At 37.5% G+C, this 19,645-nt stretch overlaps 1 protein-coding gene across 7 annotated transcripts in view; it reads right to left on the bottom strand.

Annotated features, from left to right (window-relative positions):
* Positions 1-19,380, bottom strand: part of LOC122063739 (histone deacetylase 15) — a 56,252-nt gene extending 36,872 nt beyond the window's left edge. For 3 of the 7 annotated variants that reach the window (XM_042627438.1, XM_042627441.1, XM_042627443.1), the window contains exons 1-9: positions 19,213-19,380; positions 19,024-19,120; positions 18,588-18,856; positions 18,237-18,425; positions 17,926-18,040; positions 8,784-8,860; positions 8,436-8,511; positions 8,199-8,263; positions 4,419-4,474 (exon numbers count right to left, since the gene is read on the bottom strand). In XM_042627438.1, the coding sequence (XP_042483372.1) occupies positions 4,419-4,474; positions 8,199-8,263; positions 8,436-8,511; positions 8,784-8,860; positions 17,926-18,040; positions 18,237-18,425; positions 18,588-18,854 (845 nt within the window). In that variant the 5' untranslated portion in view covers positions 18,855-18,856; positions 19,024-19,120; positions 19,213-19,380. Of the gene's footprint in view, positions 1-4,418; positions 4,475-8,198; positions 8,264-8,435; positions 8,512-8,783; positions 8,861-17,925; positions 18,041-18,236; positions 18,490-18,587; positions 18,894-19,023; positions 19,123-19,212 lie in introns of those variants that run through there. The other 4 variants (XM_042627440.1, XM_042627442.1, XM_042627439.1 and 1 more) reach the window with 4 other exon arrangements.
* Between the last annotated feature and the right edge of the window lie 265 nt (positions 19,381-19,645).

Here is a 19,645-nt window from a genome sequence, read left to right as displayed (position 1 = left end):
CCTTCCTACTGCAAGGTGAGGCTATGCCCTTCCCCTAGAATCCTCTGACTTTTGTTCCGCTAAAGGGGATGAGACATCAAACTAGTTGTACATATATTCCTCAGCAGAATGGTGTGAATGAGAGAAAAAACCAGCATTTGTTGGAAGTTGCTCGATCGCTTATGTTTCATATGTGCATGTTCCCAAGTTTTATTGGAGTGAAGTGGTTTTGACTTCCTGCTATTTGATTAATCGCTGCCCTCTGCACTCTTGATAAATTATCACGGTGTGCTACCAAACGTGCATTCCTCAGGTATGCTCGCACTCAAAAAGGATATTCATGTTATGATCCTATTACATGTCAGCACCTTGTCAGTTCTGATGTTACCTTTTTTTAATCTACACTATGTTTTTCTAAAGCAAGTCATAAAAGTCGGACATTAATCTTTTTAATCTTCTATACCAATTCCTGTTACCGACTCCACCACTACTGCTTCTCCAATCTCCACCCAAGCAATTGTAGGTTTACAGGCGCCATTCTAACCCGTTCTAACTTCTAAGTCGACTTTAATAGTTCCAACTGCTTCCCCCGATACCGCCCTTTACTTCATCCGAACCTTTGCCTAGGGATCCTCCCTTCATTGACTTGACAATTGCTCTTCCTAAAGGTATGAGAACCTTATTAAAAATGTTTCAGAATACGGTTAACCAACATGTTAACTAATCGATTACGATAAATTGGATAATCTGGCCCATTCTATTTCCAAATTTGTTTTAGTTTCCCACCTTCCACCTTTACTGCTTATCTTTGCTGTGTCTTTGTCTACTGTGTCCATGCCTACTACGTACCAAGAAACCTTGTCACATCCTGGTTGGAAAAATACTCTAGAGATGGAAAGGGGTTATCTAGGTCTACCAGTCAACGACCCAAACAATGTTCAGGACCACGGACTGACGGAGACAATGACCTGTGAAAACATTACTCAAAATTGCTCTAAGTAGATCAAATACTGGACAAGAATCATGATCAATCTGTTGACAGTCCTTAACATTGAGACCAGACAAGCTTGTGAATTATACAACTTAACGCCAATTTCACATCAATTGGAGAAAACTGATGTAGCTAGCAGCTTGCAGATTGCAACACTTACCTGTGTTTCTTTTCCCTTTAACCAAACACATCAGAGATTAAGCACAAGGCATCAAATTTATGTGGAAAATCCTCTGAAGTGGACAAGGATTAAAGTATTAGTATCGGTCGCTGTATCGGTCGACCAAAATTAAGATACGTATCAGAGGGTATAGTATCGTACCAGAGATACACTAAGATACGCTAAAGATACGCATATAAATGGATATGAAACACCTTTCTAAACACTTTTGCATAAAAAATTTGTTAAAAAAAGTTATTAATAACATGTATTATGCATAAGCACTAAATTGAGGGTATCGTACTAAGAATTCAAGGTTTGCAGTTGTCCCATAAATGTAAAATCCTTGTTCCCAACCTTGATTTCCACTTTAGTTAGAGAGAAATATGACTGGCAGCAACTTTGGAAGAAAAACCCTCAAAAAATCGTGTTTTCTGAAAAAATACCCATCTTGGCCATTATATGACCATAGCGCACCGTATCGGTACATACCGATATGTACCGATACTCACCAACACGTACTGATCAATACATACCGATACTCACCGATATGTACTGATACTCATCGATACGTACCGAACGATACATACAAATACTCACCGATACTTACCGATATATACCAAAATGTAAATTTCACCTCGATTTTATATTTTCCATAGAGTATTAGTACGTATCGATAGTGTATTGGTGCATATCGGTATGTATCGTAGGATATATATCGATATCGAAAGGATTTTAAAAATTCCATGTATCGTATCGGTGTGTATCGAATCGGTCAGCTAAATTTAAGATACGTATCGGAGGGTATCGTATCAGTATCGGAGATACTTTAAACCATGACTAATGACAATAGGAGAAATACACCAATGTTTTCTCAAGATTTTTGCCTAAAGCTTGAAGTAATACAATCCAATGAACAATAAACAATGTTAACTCTAAAGCTTCAAGGAACCCTTAAATCTAACCACGAAACAATTTGAAGATGACATGACGGAATCCAAAGAAAAACCTCCAAGAATCACTCTGCCTGGGCACTTAGGACTGAACTTCAAGAAAACCCTAGGTTTTCCCCTTCTTCTTGAGTTCTTCACAAAAGAAACCTCTAAAACTCTCACACCCTTTCATTTCTTTTCTTCCCTTCTTCAAGACAAAAGAGGAACTTGGGAATGGGTCACATGTTTCAGTTTCACAACTTCTTCCTTTGTACTCCTTCCCTCCCAACCCCCCCCCCCCCAACACCTTCCTTCACCACTTAAGCAGTGAAGTTCACCATAGTAGTCAAGGCAACACCTAGGTGAAAAGGCAGATTTCAAGGGTTAAGGCACACTGTCGCCCTATATTCAAGGCATGCTTTTTTTATCCTCCAATTTCTCCTCCTTTTCCATATTTCTTTTTATTTTTCTTTTCTTTTCTGGTTATCTCTTTCTTTCCTATCTAACATGGAATTGCAGTGGCATGCACCACTGCCGGAGAAGAAGAAAAGGCCAGCAGCAGCAGCAGCAGCAGCCATCACCACCGCCCAGCAGAGGAGAAGGGACCTACTAATTGTTGTCGTCACCTAGCTCGCATCTTCACAGTAAGTCGCCATCAAAATTCACAATGGAATCACAAGAGCTGTTAACCGGACGAGCAGAGGAACTGTTGACCGCAGGAATCGCAAAAGAGATCAGCCCTCATTTCTTCTCCTTACGTCTTTTTATGTTTTGCCTTTCTTTTTTCTTTTTTTTTAATTACATGATTCCATGTAGTGCAGTGTGCAACAATTATGTACACATGCAAATAAACATGTTAGAAAAGGAATCAAAATATCAAAATTCATTAATTTACATCTAATCTCCTGCCAATTACACCATAAAATATTAAAATCTCATATTTTACATGTAGCCTGTATGAGCACGCCTAGGTGAGCAAGGCGACACCTAGGCACCCCCACCACCAGGGTCCATGGATCACCTGTGGTGTTCACATCATGGGGCAGGACCCACGGTAAGCCCAATAATTCTCTGTTCCATTTCATTCTTCACCAGCTAACTTCACTGTTGCCACTGGTTCAGTTGACTATATTCTTCAAGTAACAAGATACTTCTTTCCTTCCACTGCGTTTCTCCTTATCTCTCTGCTATATTTCCTACAATGCTCAGTTTTTTCTTCAAATTTCTGCAATTATTTCATATCTGAAAGTATATTATTGTTCTCCGTTCTCTTCACTTCTCTTCTCTTCTCTTCTCTTCTCTTCACTTCTGTCTCATATTCTCATACAGAGTAAGTCTATTAAATTCACCCCATGTATCTACATCCTTTCTCCCCTTCTAGTCTACATCATATGCCCTGTTTTTTCTCTTTGTTGACCTAAAGCTCATAACTGTACCTGTTGGCCACATCTACAAATCAAGGAAAACTTGATCATACTGTAATGGAGGGTTCTGGAGTCCAAAAGAACCAAATGGCTAGAACAAACCCTCGTCCATTTAGAAATATTGAATTACTATAAAGTATTAAGGGCAGAAGATCGTTGCCAGGCTGCATGGGCCAGTGCTTGTGAAAGCATGCGCAGGGGCGGGAATGCAGGATTTTTTCATTTCAGGGAGGCTGGGCTTTTCGGCAGTCTTGTCTCTGGGCGCAAGCTGCACACAGCCCGGCAGGGATCTTTTTCCCAAAGTATAAATACCCTAAACTGATTCTAGATAATTTTCGTAAATTATGCAACTCACTAGTCATTTTTTTCAGTATTTGCTTTCTTTGTTAATTCAAAAATCTGGGCCTAATCCAGCAGATACAGTAATGCTAAACTACTTAATTGGATTTAGGGTTTTGTAATTGCAGTAGTTGTTGATTTTATCATCATGAGATTGCAAATCAACCTAATGGGCAGACCAATGAAAAGCCAAATATCATATTGCTAGCTTTAATCAAAACAATCTACTGCCAGTGTGATTGAAAATTCATCTACAAGTGCATACCAAAGAAACATCTTAGAGCATACGGACTCCAAAAGAAAAATGGCACTTCATCCATTCTTGTCCGTCAAGAAAATAATTTAGTACACAGCAAGCAACCAAATTTAGGTACTAGAATCTATACTCAAAACAGGGAATCTTTGAAAATGCATATAATTGTTTCTCAATGAAGAAACCATTGCACACAGCTTAATAACAAAATCATATTTGTAGTTTGATATAAATGATCTCTGTCAAATGCAACAGTAATATTTAGGCTGATCAGCACCCAACTGGGGTGACATTCGGAAAAATGGAAACAAGTGAAAAGGGTAAAACCAATTCATGATACCTAGAAATCATGCGATTTGTAAGATCAACTGCTTCAATGTGCTCCAAAGAATGGACCTGAAGATTCCAAAACCAAAAACCACAAAGGACTAATAAAGACTGCAGTCGTCTGAAGCCTAAGGAATTAACTAGGATTCAGTCCCAAACTTCATGTTTGAAATGAAAAACAATGCAGCCTTCCCTAGTAGTCAAGCATGAATGCACACACAAACTCTTATGACTATACCTTTATATTTATATGGACAATAGTAGCAATAATCATGGTAAAAATTCTTGCTGTTCTAAAAGAGTGTTGTTTATACCTAAATGCCAAGCACATTGCATTATTAGGCATATGGTTTCCTTACTCTCTTTTTTTAACTTTTTTCCATTTGAAGCTGCATGAGTATTAGGCCACACTTAGAAATAGTAAATCAAATATGAAAGAACAGAAAGACAAAAGACTAGCATAACGAACAATTGCCAACCTAAGAGATTACCAAAATAATTTATTAAGATGAAAGAAAAAGTGGGCCTAATAAATTTCGCTAGAGTGACCAGCAAGGAATTTTCAAATATTGGTCATTACATTCAGATATTTCAGTCTTACTTTTCAGCGAAAATTTATATGTTTATGTAGGATGGCAAAATGTTTTTGCATGACCCACATAGGAAAGATAACATGTATGTACTATGGTCATTTCATTCAGACTAAAGAATGGTTTTCATACATAAGAAGTAAATTAGACCTAGTGTACTATGATCGCTTTGTGTGTGCCCATAAGTGATCCGATTCCCATTTTGGGAACCCGGATACGCATCACTTTTTTATAAGCTATGCCATACTTTTCTTCTGAGAATCATCAGATGGATGTTGATGTTCTTATTTCTCCACTGATTACTGCACTTATTCCCCGTACCGATTCTCTCACTCCTAGTTCTCCACCTAAGCAATTACAGGTTTACGAGAGTCATCCCAAGTCGACTTCCACAGCCCCAACTGATCCTTTGCTACCGCTCTTTACTTCATCAAACCCTTTGCCTAGGGATCCTCGCTCTCCTGACTTACCTGTTGCTCTTCGTAAAGATACTCACGCAGTCACGCTTGTACTTAACAGTCACATATTGTATCTTGTTTCTCAATTTGTTACTGTCTCATCTTCCACCTTACTTCGCAACTTTGCTTTGTCTCTTTCTACTGTGTCTCTGCCTACTAAGTGCCAGGAAGCCTTGTCTCATCCTGGTCGGGAAAATGCTACAGATGTCAAGATGGATGCCGTGTTGGATCGCCAGACATGGTCTCTTACTTACAACCAGGAAAGGAACTTGTAAGGTGTCGTTGGGTGTACGCAGTAAAGTAGCTACTAAATGGTCCAGTTGAGTGGTTGAAAGCTCACTTGGTTGCCAAAGGATGGATATTACTCAAACTAATGATGTCGACTATTTTGAAACCTTCTCTCAGGTGGTACGTCTAAATTCTATTCATGTTCTTATCTCCTTGTATGTTAATCTTGATTGGCTCATGTTTCAGCTACATATCAAGAATGCTTTTCTTTATGGTGATCCTGAGGTGTATATGGAGCAACTTCCTAAGTATGTTGCTCAAATAGAGAATGCGTCCAAGGTATATCTTCACAAGGCGATTTATGGGTTGAAACAGTCTCCTCGTGTATGGATTGATAAGTTGATAAGTTCAGTAAAGTTATTAGTGGTTATGGATAACAGTGCTTCTCTGGTCACTCTGTATTTGCTCGTCATCATGGGGCTAAGGTCGTCATCCTTGTTGTGTACATTGATGATAATATCATTTCTGGCAAAGACTCTTTTGGTATTGAAGATGTCAAGGCATATCTACATCGGCATTTTCAGATGGACTTAGGGATGCTTAGATACAATTTGTCTCAGAGGAAGTATGTGCTTGGTCTTCCGTCTAAGACTGGCATGTTGGGATGTAAACACACTGATGACCCTATGGATCCTAATCTAAAGCTTAGGACACGTGATGACAAAGACTTTATGGATTAACATCAATACAGAGGTTGGTTGGCAAACTTATATATTTAGTTGTTACTCGTCCCCGATATTTCCTTTGAAGTTGGAGCTATTAGTCAATTTATGGAGAATTCTAAATAGGCTCACTATGATGTTGCTCTCCGCATTCTAAGATAGCTTAACGGAGCTCCTGGCAAAGGTCTTGTTTATCAATCATAATCACATTGATATTCTGGATTACTCTAATGCTAATTGGGTTGATGCTGACAACAATCGCAAATCAACTACTGGATATTGTACATGTGTTGGTGACAATCTTGTGACTTGGAGGAGCAAAAAGCAAACCAATGTGGCTCGATCAAGTGTAGAGGCTGAGTATAGAATTATGGCACAAATTGGAGCAGAAATGATGTGGTTAAAATCTCTCATACAAGATTTGGGGTTCTCAATTGCTAAACCTATGAAGATGTTTTGTGACAATCAAATTGAGATTTATAGTGCCAATAATCCAATCTTCCATAAGAGGACTAAGCATATTGAGGTCGATTGTCATTTTGTGAGAAATGCATTTATGAAAAAGCTGATTTCAACTCTGTTTGTCAATTCTGACAATCAACTTGGTGATATGTTCACAAAGGCACTATTCCGACCTGCATTTCTCAGTGGTTGTTCCAAGCTAGGTATGGGAGATATATATACTCCTATTATAGGAGGACTGTGAAAGTGTGTATCGTGCGGTTTTGTTCCATGGAACATCCATGGAACTATGTACCGTGGGATCATGTCTAATAGCTTAGCTATATTTATTGTTAGTTTTAATTTCTCTTTCCAATTAGACTTACTAGACTTAGGTCGTTGTTTTCTTTCGTTGTAATTAGTCTATGCTCTTAGTGGACTTCCTATTAGAAGTCAGAAACTATTATTATAAAAAGATGATATAGCAGTTCACGATAGAGCCATTCAACTTTATCATGTTCTAGCTCTTCTCCCTCTCATTGTTCTCTTCTTCTTCATCTTGTCGGTTCTTCTCTTCTTCTCCCTGCTAGTTGTCTGAGCTTTGATATCAATTACAACTTCAATAACCAACTAGAAACTAACCCCTTCAATGCAGCACCCATCCGAGAGAATATTCTTCCAAAACCCCAACTCCATGAGGAAATCAAGTTTATCTACTATCCTACCCACCTGGACCCACCCCATACTTAGACACAACCACATTAACCCCTTCAATTAAGAGTAGCATGGTTGATGCCGGGGAAGTTGGCTGAGTTTCTCAAGGGGAAATTAGAGCCCTGAAGAATTACAGGCCAAAATAAGACGGATCCAATAGCATATATTAGAGCGTACAGCGTGAAAGAAACCAAGTACGCCCGTTGGAATTATTTGGGGTCAACACTGAGTAGAAACATAAATGAGATCACAGAATCTTCTAAGATTTTCATAAACTGTGACCACATGTTTATGGAGAACCAGATGACTGATTCTCATACATGGCACAAAATTTCATACTCAAGGCCTCTCTAGAGTCATCGTTAAATTTCTTTGCAGGGTACTAATGGTTTCAGGTAGATTGTTTGCCTTTGTACATGATTCCAAGATCATGAACTCATAAAGCATAGAGGGACAGTTTTTTCTTTCTAAGGTCACTTATTGAATTAATTTTTTCATATATGGCCTCCCAACTCACACAGAGGGGAAAGGAAAGAAAAGAAAATATCTAAAACCATTTATGTTCTTGTACCCAAGATTGGCATGTGACATACAGGACTCGACCTCCTATTTTGCATTCATAAAAGAGCAGGTAACTAACCGGCTGCAGCTCCTCTCGGGAAATTTCTCTAGCAGGAATCGGAATGCACCTTCCAGGAAATATACCTAGACTCAAAAAACAAAGAAATGCAAATTCCCAATAAACTATTTTTGGAAGGAAAACAGTAACTCCAAATACTATATAAATGTCACCAAGGGCAAAATGCCCAATCCAGGTAAGATTTTTTTTTTTTTTTAAATAAATGTTTAAACTAGCAAAAAAAGTACACGGAACAACCAGCAGTGGCAAGGCTAGCAGCAATAGCACGAAGGCGATCTGGTCTTTCGGGGTGCGGATGGGACTTCTTTTCAACCTGTTTAACCACAGAATGACCATTAGAAATAACTAGCACTTAATAATGGAGAAGGTAAGGAAATGTCATTAAGATATACAATCAGGAACAAAACCCAACCAACAATAAGTGTGTAGGTTTAAGAACTGCCGCGATAAATATAAAATCTTAAATAATCCCCCCCCCCAAAAAACAAAAGCAAAAAAAAATCTTACACAGACCAAGCAAGAGTGTGGTGATAATCAAAGCATTTATTTATTCATAAGGTAAAACAGAGAGATGCAGCTACATACTTCTGAGTGAAGCAGCATTCTTTCATCAAAACCAACTACAGTGCAATTGTCCTGGTCTGATTTTCGCGTCACCGAGTCTATCCACAAATTTTTAAACAAGACGTCACAATTAAATAATTAGTCATAGGAACAGGAATGATTGTATTGAATATACAGGAGCAATGTCCCAGAATTCCACAATAATAACACATTAACTCATAAAAAAAACATAATGAACAAGAATGATTCACATTATTCTCATTATAAGAATCCAAAATGTAAGAATCAGAACCAACACAGAAGATTCATTGGCAGATAGCACTGAGCATAGATGAATTTCCTAATTAATAAAAAGAAAAATCTTGAGCAGCATGAACCAAATCAAAATCTTGAATTGAAAGCTGATCAAAATTTCATACCTGAGTATTATGGAAGAAGAAGCAATTAATATAGCAGCAAAAAGAAAGAAAGCTAATCAACCTGGCCATGACCATGGGAAAACAAAATGATTTGACTGGAAAGTCCCCCATGATATTTCATTTTTATTCAATCCCACCAAATAGGCTCATTACAATGCTTAATCACCGTTAATGAGCTTAACCATGTTTTCCTTTTATGTACCAATATAATGCTGAACGAAACAGATAAAGAGAGATGAGTCTCCTGATGACCCTAGACACCTAAACGATTAGACTAGGGCTCTTTCTCAACAAATGCTGCTTAAATCCTATGACTCAAACCCAAAGAATAAATCACCTACTCCCAAAACGTGGATGTTAACTACCATAGACAATAGGCCTTATATTCCAGCAGTAGTTTTCAACTTTTCAAGGCATCGTGACAAGTCAGGACACCTTCAACCAGTTGCCGCCTTGTTTATCAAGACGCCCAACCCAAAATCTCAAGGAAAAACACATGGACTAAAGCAAAATCTCTGGAATAAGGGTATATACTTGGTATATGGCAAATATACCTAAGATATGAGACTTACCATGGTAACCGAGCCATCATGGAAGACGGCCATCACCTAGGCTCACACTAGCACCACAATAACTACCATTCTACACCACTACAAGGATAACTGAAGATATGACCAAGCGCAGTAACTCTGATCGGGAAGCTCCTGCATTACCTTACCCCACCCTCCAAATATCAAGACCATTAATGGATAAACTGAAAAATTGAAAGTCGAAATAAACATTGTATTTCTGGGATAAGGATGGAGTAGGAAAGCTAAATTTTAAGTACAATTCTTTTGATCAGAAAATCAAACTTATAACTTTTATCCTTGACATGACTCCAATGTCCTAAATATGAATTTAATCCTGTTTTTTTCTACTGCTCCATTTGGTAAAATCTATTTTGTTTTTCAATGGTATTGAATCAGCAGGATGGCCAGCCGAAGGCATGGAGGTGTTCAGTTTCATATGAGGGTTTCAAGGCCCAGCAATCCAACATCATGAAGTTGTCACTAGAATCCACTGATTTGCAGTGTTTCTCAATTATATTCAAGAAAGTTGAAGGTTTCGTTGTTGGTGGATGTAATTTTAGTCTCTTTCACTGCTTCCTGAGGTAATTTATGAGTGCAAAAGAGTACCTGCGTTCCAACTTCTATGTTTCTAATTTCATTATGCTCCAACCACTATGCTACATTCTTTCTTTTCTTTATTTTACATCTTTCACCAAAAATTCACTGTTAACAAACATAAAAAGTACCTACCAAGTTAAGCTTTGATAACCAATTTCTAAAGCTCCTCATATTTTGTGATGGATCAGAAAGGCTTGTCAATTAGTTATCATGGCACTCTGGTATTCGCAATTCTTCTAAAGTTAGAGGTGTGTGCAGTGGTCCTCATCCTTAAGATATTAGAAGCTATCAATTTGAGAACTTAGTGAGGTTGAAGTCAACTCCAGCAAGTTGAGCATCCACTCAGATGCCAAGGGGTTAAGCAAGTTAATGCAACCTCCAGTTTTAAAACACCCTAATTAGATCACTATGGGACCACCAAAGTGAATAAAAATCAAGATAATGCAATCTGTGGCAATTTCATAAATATGCAGAATAGATTAGGACCTCTTTCAGCAAAAGATCTTATTGCATTGTGATTGAACCATAACAACCAGAAACAGGATGGCGCTGATATCATATCATTTTCCTTAACTTTCTTCTCATTCTCCTCCTCCTTTTATTCTTTCTTTCTTGCACTCATCTTCTTTCTCTATTTTGGATAAATCCTTTTTAAGTGTTTGGTGTTCACCCACCAAAAGTAAAATGTCCCAACATCAAAACACCATCAGAAAGCTAGCTATAAAGTCAGTGATGAGATAGGTTATTTTAAAAATTAATTTATGTCATTTATAGGATCTTTACCTTTTAGGCTTTCATTTATAAAACAAATTTTCTTTTGAGATGGAGGGGCAGGACGGAAGAGTTAAGATAGTCATCGGTTGGTCAAAAGAGCATCTAGGTGCTTTATTAGCAACTTAGAGCATACTTGGCCTTAGATCTAAGGGTTTTTTTCCCCCCTCCCATAAACACATGGACCTAAGGCTCTCTTTGGTATAGTTTAAATTTATGTTTATTTGTCAAATAAACATAAATAGAGGCGTTATGACCCTTATTTCTCATTAAAATAAATCAATATATCAATAAAATCATAAACAAGTAGGAGGTGTTTATGATTTATTGGGATAAAGCAATTTTTTGTCTATGCAGTAAACTTTTAATGAGCACATGTTGCAACAGCTCAAAACTAAGGGTCAATAGGAAATTTTACATGATTTTATAAAATCCCTTAACATTCTCTCTTCAATGCAACTCTGTTCATCCACATGAGATAGAGTTCTACCAACGCAAGTAATCTCTCTCCCCCTATCCCTCTCCCTCTCACATACCGTCCCTATCCATCTCCCTCCCTCCCTCCTTTCAAGGAGGACATTTTTGGGACTATTCGGGCGTTGATTGCTAGGCACAGAAGTCTCAATTTTACATTCTTTCATCAATGTAAGTTAGATACTCTGGGTTCTCAATCTCTCTGTAATTTTCTTTAACGAGGCTCCTAATCTCTCAACTGTTCTTTTTCCAAGTCTTGTACTTGGGCATGCATATAATCTCTTTCTGTTTGTGGGTGTTTATTGATTAAATTATCTAGTTGGTTCAGTGAATTTAGGTATTATTAGATTATCATTAGCAGCTTGAACCTAAAAAATGTTGGGTTTTATGTGTAACACCCGGTTTCTGTGGTTAATGCATCTGAATTTCTCTGTTTTCTTCTGTGGGTTCTCTATTACATGATTGTGGTATCCTTGTATGATTTGGTTATGGGTATCTGCCGATTATTACTGCTCTCTATATAAATGATTGGTTCTTGTGGGTTCATCATCTATTTGATTCTGCGCAAAATTCTTGGGTCCACCATTTTTCTTTATTTTTTCTAGAGAAGCAGGATTGCTTATTATAAGAGAGATGATTTGAATCCAATGCTGGTGGTGTGGGTGAAATAATCCAGGACAAAAGTGAATGGTGAAAACTGAAGATAATCATTCTAAGCAGTAAAGACAAGAAACCCAATTTGGACCTAAATAGCACCCCAGTGTTTTGGTTACTGTTTCAGCATGGTTACTTCCTCAGGAAATTAGAGAGAGAGAGAGGGAGGGAGAGAGAGAGAGAGAGAGTCACTTCTATCACCAGTTCGTACAGTCCTTGTTAGAAAAATGAACATACAGTATAATCTAATTAAAATACTCAATATTACATAATATATTCTACACTAGGCATACCAAACCTATTTTTCTTTATATAATCTATTATGTCTAATAGAAACCAAACGATTATTGTTTATTACCCATAATCTATTAATAAAATTGATTATTGATAAATATCTAATAAACATAAACATAAACTATGCCAAAGAGAGCCTAAGGCGTCAATTCATGCCGAGAATAGATAAGACCGACCAAAACCGTTCGACTGTTTATTAATAGGTAGAATTTTAGGTTATAGGATATGTAGTTTCTTTATTAATCAGTCGGTCTCGGTCTGACCTGATTAACCCAACAGACCAACTGATTAGGACCGAATATACAAACCTGACTGATTAATTAATCTATCAAATAAACCTTTGCCAAAATGGCTTAATGATGCAGCACTAAAGACATGCAAGGAGGAAGAAAAGGGGAGTCGGCCAGGGCAAGGACAGCTAGGGATTTTTGCTTGCTTTGATGGGATCTAGTTTCTATTTCAGTATTCAGTAGTTTCTATTTTCAGTAGCTGTTAATTTAGCTTCTAATTTTCCTAGTTTCTATATTCAGTTTTAGTAACTAGAAGACTTGCTATTTTACAAATTTCCTATTACAGTTTTTAGCAAATATGTAAGTTTCTAATTTGTAGCCATCCCATCAAAGTTATAAATAAAGAGGGCTCCCATAAAGCCCCACAATTTTAAGACTTAAAAGCTATGTTGGTGCTGCTGCGTCTCCTCTGTGAGTGCCTGCTGTGTGTTTGATCACAGTGAAGGGTTAGTGTGTGATCCGACGACTCCTTGCGGTGGGACGCCTAGGAGGATCTTCTTTCTTCTCCAAGTGTTTTCTTTCTTCTCAAGATTATTTACAAGGGTTCTTTTATTGCTCTGCAAATCAGGTACTTACAAATCAAACTCTGCCCAGAAATTCCTTAAGCTGTACAATCGACCCCTGCTCCCTGTAGCCCTTACAGGCATTGGTTGTGGCTGATTTTCTGGTCAAGTCTTCCTTTCTACCAAGGGGACACTCAACCCTGACATGGGGCTGTTCTGATCAGCCTTCATCGAGATATTTAAAATCTCTGAATTTTTGGACCGTAGAGGTTTATAGAAAAGAGACCAGAACCGATTGGGTGATTCTGTCCCTTTCTGTTCCTGTGAATGTTATTCTGGTTAGGCTCTGTTAAGGACTTATTTCTGTGCTTGAATTACTCCCATATCCTGGTTTCTAATCTGGATCTGTAGAGGACAGCTTTGGGGTTCAAATTCTGATTTCAGAAAATTATTCCTTCATTAAATTCTGATTTGTGGAATTTCTGTCCTACGTTGGGTGATATTTGTTGTTCTTCTGAAATACGAATCCTGCAGTTATGGCTTGGTTATTCTCTATTTATCCTAGCCTACATTACTTAACAGACCAATTAAGCCCAATTTAACCAAAACCGATTCGAGACCAATACCTGACCGACTGATTATTAATGGGTCTCGGTCTTGGCTTTGAGGACTGTTAGAGTGCTCGTCTCGGTTGGAGGTTCATGGACCTCCATATCATGGAATCATGTCTTGTATGGCTAAGTACAAGTTACCATGGGATTGTGTCTTGTAGGCATAGTTATCAAGGCAAGAAGGCACCTACAAGAGTTGGGGCTCTCAGTTGATCAGTTCCTCAACCAATGAAAATGTATTGTGATAATCAAGCTGCAATCTATATTGCTAGCAATCCAGTTTTTAATAAAACTAACATAGCAATTGAGATTGATTGTCATTTGGTGAATGTGCAGTCCTGAAGAAGCTTATTTCCACTCACTCCAGCAATCAACTTGGTGATATGTTTACAAAGGCGTTGTTTACTTGTTTCAACTGCCTTTGTTGGTGATCGTTCCAAGCTAGGTATGGGAGATATATATACTCCGGAGTCCAGCCTGAGGGGGAGTGTTAATATTTGTCTCGGTTTGAGGTCCATATGTAATACCCCATCCCTGTACGTGTTATAGATATGCATAAATAACAATATTAAATGATTATTATATATTAATTAATATATTGATGGTTATCAACAATTAAAAGGGAGGCAATTAGTTTAAAGGGATAGCGGTAGAGAGTCATGTCAAGGAGGAGGTGGCTGGAGTTTATATAAAAAAAAAAAAAACGTGATTTTTTGCATAAGGAGAGAGAAAATGAAGAAAGAATGAGAGGAAAGAGAAGGAGAGAATGAAGGAAGAGGAGGAGAGAGCGTTCGGCAGATAAAGTTTTCTATATTTAGTTTCGTTCCCTTGTTTATGTAGAAATAGAATCAAGAGAGAGAGAAAGAGAGGGAGTTAGAAAATTGGGAACTGCCTAAATCCTGAGTCAAAGGAAAGGATGGATATTAGAAAATAAAGGAAAGGTTGTGGAGAATAAATAGGAAAAATAAACAGAAAGAAAATGAAGTGAGAAAAACAAGGGAAGGAAGTGTTGCATGGTTTAAAGAAAGAAGAAGAAATTATTTAGGGGAGCCCAATCGAATAAGAGGGCTCCCTCAAAGTGGTTAAATCGTGAGAGGGAGAAAAGTCTAAAAGGGAGTGAAAGTTGGAGATAAAATAGGAAATTAAGTTATTGTCTTACGGAGATAAAATAGGGAGAAGGAGATGGGAAAGGGAAACCATGAGAAACAAGGAGAGAGGAGGAGAGGTGTGTGTGTGTACTGTCCAAAAAAAAAAAAAGGAGACAGAGAGAGAGATGAAAGACCATGAGAGATAGGAAATTGTCATTGAGAGAAAAATAAAAAGGAGAAATTTTAGTTGGACCCTCTAAATGAATTGAAACCCTAAGGCTATGTTTGGTAGCCAAGAGAAGAAAAGAAAATAAAATAAAATAAAAAAGAATCTAGAAAAGAAAAGAAATAAAATGAAATTGTGAGAAAATAAAAAGAGTATGTATGTTTGGTAACCAAGAGAAGAAAAGAAAAGAAAAAAAAAATTCAAAAAATTTTGAATTTTAGGAGAGAGATAGACACATAGGAAATCATTGTGTAATCATTCATTTTTTGTCTTATTATGTTTTCATATTTTCTCATGTTTTCTTGTGTTTTTTGCAAGATTTTTTTTTTTTTTTAGCAAAAGAAAACTTCACAATTCCCAAGAGGAATTTTGAATTTCAAAAGTTGAATCTTCTCTTGGGTGAAGACATACCAAGTGCAAAAGAATTTCCTAAACCAAGAAAAAAGTACAAGTTTTTGTACTTTTTTCTTTTCTTTTCTTCTCTTGGCTACCAAACATAGCCTAAGAGAAGTATTGTTTGCTTGTATAGGTAGCAGTACCATCCGGTGAGTGGAGCATCAGCTGTAATTTCTGAGTTAATTGATTGAAATGTAAGTGAAACTTGACATAATTCACCTATGTATTGATGCACATGTTTATTTATGTGATTTTATGCATAGATTATATCAATGAAAAGTTAAGAAAAGAAGATTTATGTTTGTAATTGAGGATGGTGCATGGAAATGTTCAAGGGAATAGATGAAAACAAATGAAAGAATGGATGACTGTGTAACATGACAGCAACCCTTTCCAACAGGGGGTGAAGTGTTGGATGAGGCATATGTATATGTTTATGTTCCTCACTTAACCGCGGGCTGCTCCATCTAGCCAACGGAATGACCCATCTGGGATGGGATGGGATGGGATGGGATGGGATGAGATATGATGTGCCACCTAGCCAGTGGTTTTGTCATGCGTGCCACCTAGCCCGTGGTTATGAGGTTGGATTGTGACTATTTGATACACGAGATATCTCACATTTATGATTATAGTTGGCAGTATGGCCCAATGACTAAAAGGAAGAATCCATAATTTTAAAGTTTAAAGCGATGGCTTATGACTGTATTTAAGAATGTGTATAAAAATATTTGAGAAAATAAAGGCTATGCCAAGAAACGAGAAGGTGAGAGCAAAGTCATTGTGTAGCTCATTTCATTATTTATTTCTCACAAATCACTAGAGGTGTGACTTGTCTCAGAGGAAGAGCCAGTTATACAGGTGTTATTTACTGTTTATGACTATGTTGGATATGTATGTATTTTGTTGAAGTTTTCAATCAAAAGATTCATTTAATTGAAACATTGAATTTTAAATCATAAATAATAGAGATAAATACAATAATAAATTCTACTGTAGCAGTGGTAACAAAGCCTATGAGTTATTGGTGAAAGATTTTGTGATCATTTTAGATCACAGCCCGTGAGGGCAGCACCATACTTGTTACTCGGGTTTGAGGCGTTACACCATGGACCCATGGTTCATGATCTCAATGAGATCTCAGCAATTTAGCGAGACGAGATCACAGGCAAGGTGTAAAACGACAAATCTCGGCAAGATCTCGCTTCTTTTTCTACTTTTTTGAATAAGGAGTAAGAATTTTGGTACTTTTGCTTGAGCATCTCATTCCTACACTCGTCGAAGCTTAAAGAGTAGAGAATATTACCTCCTCATCCACATTTGAAGTTACTTTTCTTCTCAAATATCATTTTAGATTAAAAAAATAAAGTCTCAAGCCATTTTTTCATGAAAACATGATCAATACTTGTTGGTTTACATTGGTTTTTTTTACACATGATGCATATCACTGATCTATAAATTCATGGAGGGAAATAAAATGATGCATATCACTGATCTATGGATTCATGGAGGGAAATAAATATTTCTATTTTTTTATTTTGTTTATGTTTTTACTTTTCTGTTAATAAATGATGCTTGCACTTATGTTCAAATTTTCAATGTATGTTAATGTAACTCATCAGTCATCAATGTTAACAATTGTCACATATTATATAAGAGCCTTGGCTGAGCTCTCTCTTTGTATCCTGGTTTCTTGAGTTTTGATTCCATTTCAAGAAGTGATTTATGTAATCAGTTAGTTTTGGTTGTAACTCGTAGCCCTCAAAGGTCCAAGACCATTAGAGCCTGACTAAAACCGACTGGACCAACCAATTGGACAACCATACATGTACCCAAGCATTACAAGCTAAAGTTCACATTAGTGACTAGATAAAAGGAGAGAAGAAACATTGTGCAAGGGATTGACTGAAAAAATACTGATGATTTTCATTTCTTCGAGGATTTTTTGTGTTCATTACGAACCTGGACTTTTTTTCTTTCTTCAAATTTTGAAGTCCGTCTAAGAAGTTAGCCTAGTCAGAGTACTATTATAAGCAACCATTCTTCTGTTTCCATTACATGGACTGATTTACAACTGCTTTGACACTACGTCATAGCATCACATGTGGCAATCAGCCCTCAGCACAACCTTTCAAATAACTTAATGTAAGATTACATCCATATAGTACTGCAACGGATTGCCTGAACAAATACTAACGATTTTTATAAGAAAGCTGCACCAAGGATAGAGATATCAATTAAATCTAATAGTCACCAATATGTATGCACCTTTTAACCTGTCTATTGCTTCCGTTTCGACCCGAGAATGCAAAACTACTGGCGCAAGACGAGATGCCAAACAACCATGCCTAAGGATTTCAGACTCTTTATATTCTCCACAGATCTGCAGGGACAGAAGCTCACAGAGGTCATTGTAACGCCCCAACTACTATCTATTTAACATAAAGCATTGCCAAGTTGGTATCATAGCATTTCGATTTTAAAGAGAACACAGACATTTAAAATGCACCACTCGTCCACAGAAAAATTGAGAAAACACAAAGTTTACATTCATCAGGAGGTTTGGTACAAAACCATACATCACAGTGGAGATCATCATCATCAAGGTTCACCATTGTACAGTTTGTGCAAAACCACTTTTTGCTCGCTACATGCTTTTGCAATGGCTCCCAGTCACTATCATCATCGTCCTCATCATCATCAAAATAGCCGTCTTGCTGGCTGTACATATCCTGAAATGTCAAGTCCTTCTGACGCCTTGGCTTTTTCTGCATTTAAAGTTGAAACTCCATTCCAGTAGTCATATTTTGGCGCTTATCAAGAAATCCAGCACTGCTTTTAGCAGCAATAGTTAAGAAGGGGAAAACAAATCCATTGTTTTGGTTCAAATTTACGATTAGTTCAGTGGGGCATGCGATAGTTTTGCTTACAGATGCATGATCACGCCTACTTCCATTACTGTCTGTATCTCTCAACTGTATTTCACATTCTTCTTGTTCCATACAATTTTCGTTCAAACAAGGATCGGCACTGATTCCCTCGTTATCCGGGCTTCTACGACTTCCATTCAAGCCACCACTGCTTTGGCATCGAACCTGCCCACTTTGTTTATAAAGACTACCTTCTGCTCCTCCATTCTTTTGAGAACTAGTTTGCACTCCTTCAGAGTCCATTTTGGAATTTAACCCTACAAGCATTACTTAAAGAACATTTCCCTCGTCATCATCAGTAAAACCCTATAACCAGAAAGAGAGAAAGCCATGGAAAAACAGAGAGAGATGAACGGGAAGAATCTCAAACACCAAAACACGAAGTTGAGTCGAATTAACCAACAAAACAGTAAGTAAATGGAAAATAAGAGCTAACCACGAGATCAAACTGCGAGAACGCTTCCTCCCACTGAGATTAAGCTTCGTTTAACCAAAAAAGACTGCCATTAAAGATTTTCACGGTCTGCTAGTGACTGCAAACACCAGATTCAAACATAAATCAGATAACACTGAATGGTTTAGCACTGAAAACAATAAAAATTTTAAGGATTACAACGAGTTTTACCTGAAAAAAACTGGTACAATCTCACGATTAACGAAGCTCTAGGGTTTACAGAGGAGAAGGGGAGTAGAGACCGCGAGACCCCCCTCAGCCGTCACGAATGGAATTGTCAAGTGTCGACTGTCGACCAATTCGAACCGAGAGCCTGCGAGCTTCGCCGATCTGGGCCTCGTTGAGTCGTGTCAGCTTGGGACTTGCTGCTCTCCAAGTGAAACGTAAATATGGCTGAAACTTGACCGGGCTAATTCCGGCCCATCCGGTAACCCTTCTCCGTGGCTTTGTTTGGTTGCAAGGGGTATGTAAATTTTTTATGTAAAATGGAATTTTTTTTTAGAAAAAATAGATGTTTAATTGCATGAGAAATATATTTTATATGTGAAAAAAATTTCACTTAACAATTCAAATTTTTCTTTTTATTTCCCCACCAAAATAGGAA

Source organism: Macadamia integrifolia, unplaced genomic scaffold, assembly GCF_013358625.1.
Source record: "Macadamia integrifolia cultivar HAES 741 unplaced genomic scaffold, SCU_Mint_v3 scaffold1439, whole genome shotgun sequence".
NCBI classification, from domain to species: domain Eukaryota; kingdom Viridiplantae; phylum Streptophyta; class Magnoliopsida; order Proteales; family Proteaceae; genus Macadamia; species Macadamia integrifolia.
This window is presented reverse-complemented; position numbering and strand designations above follow the sequence as displayed.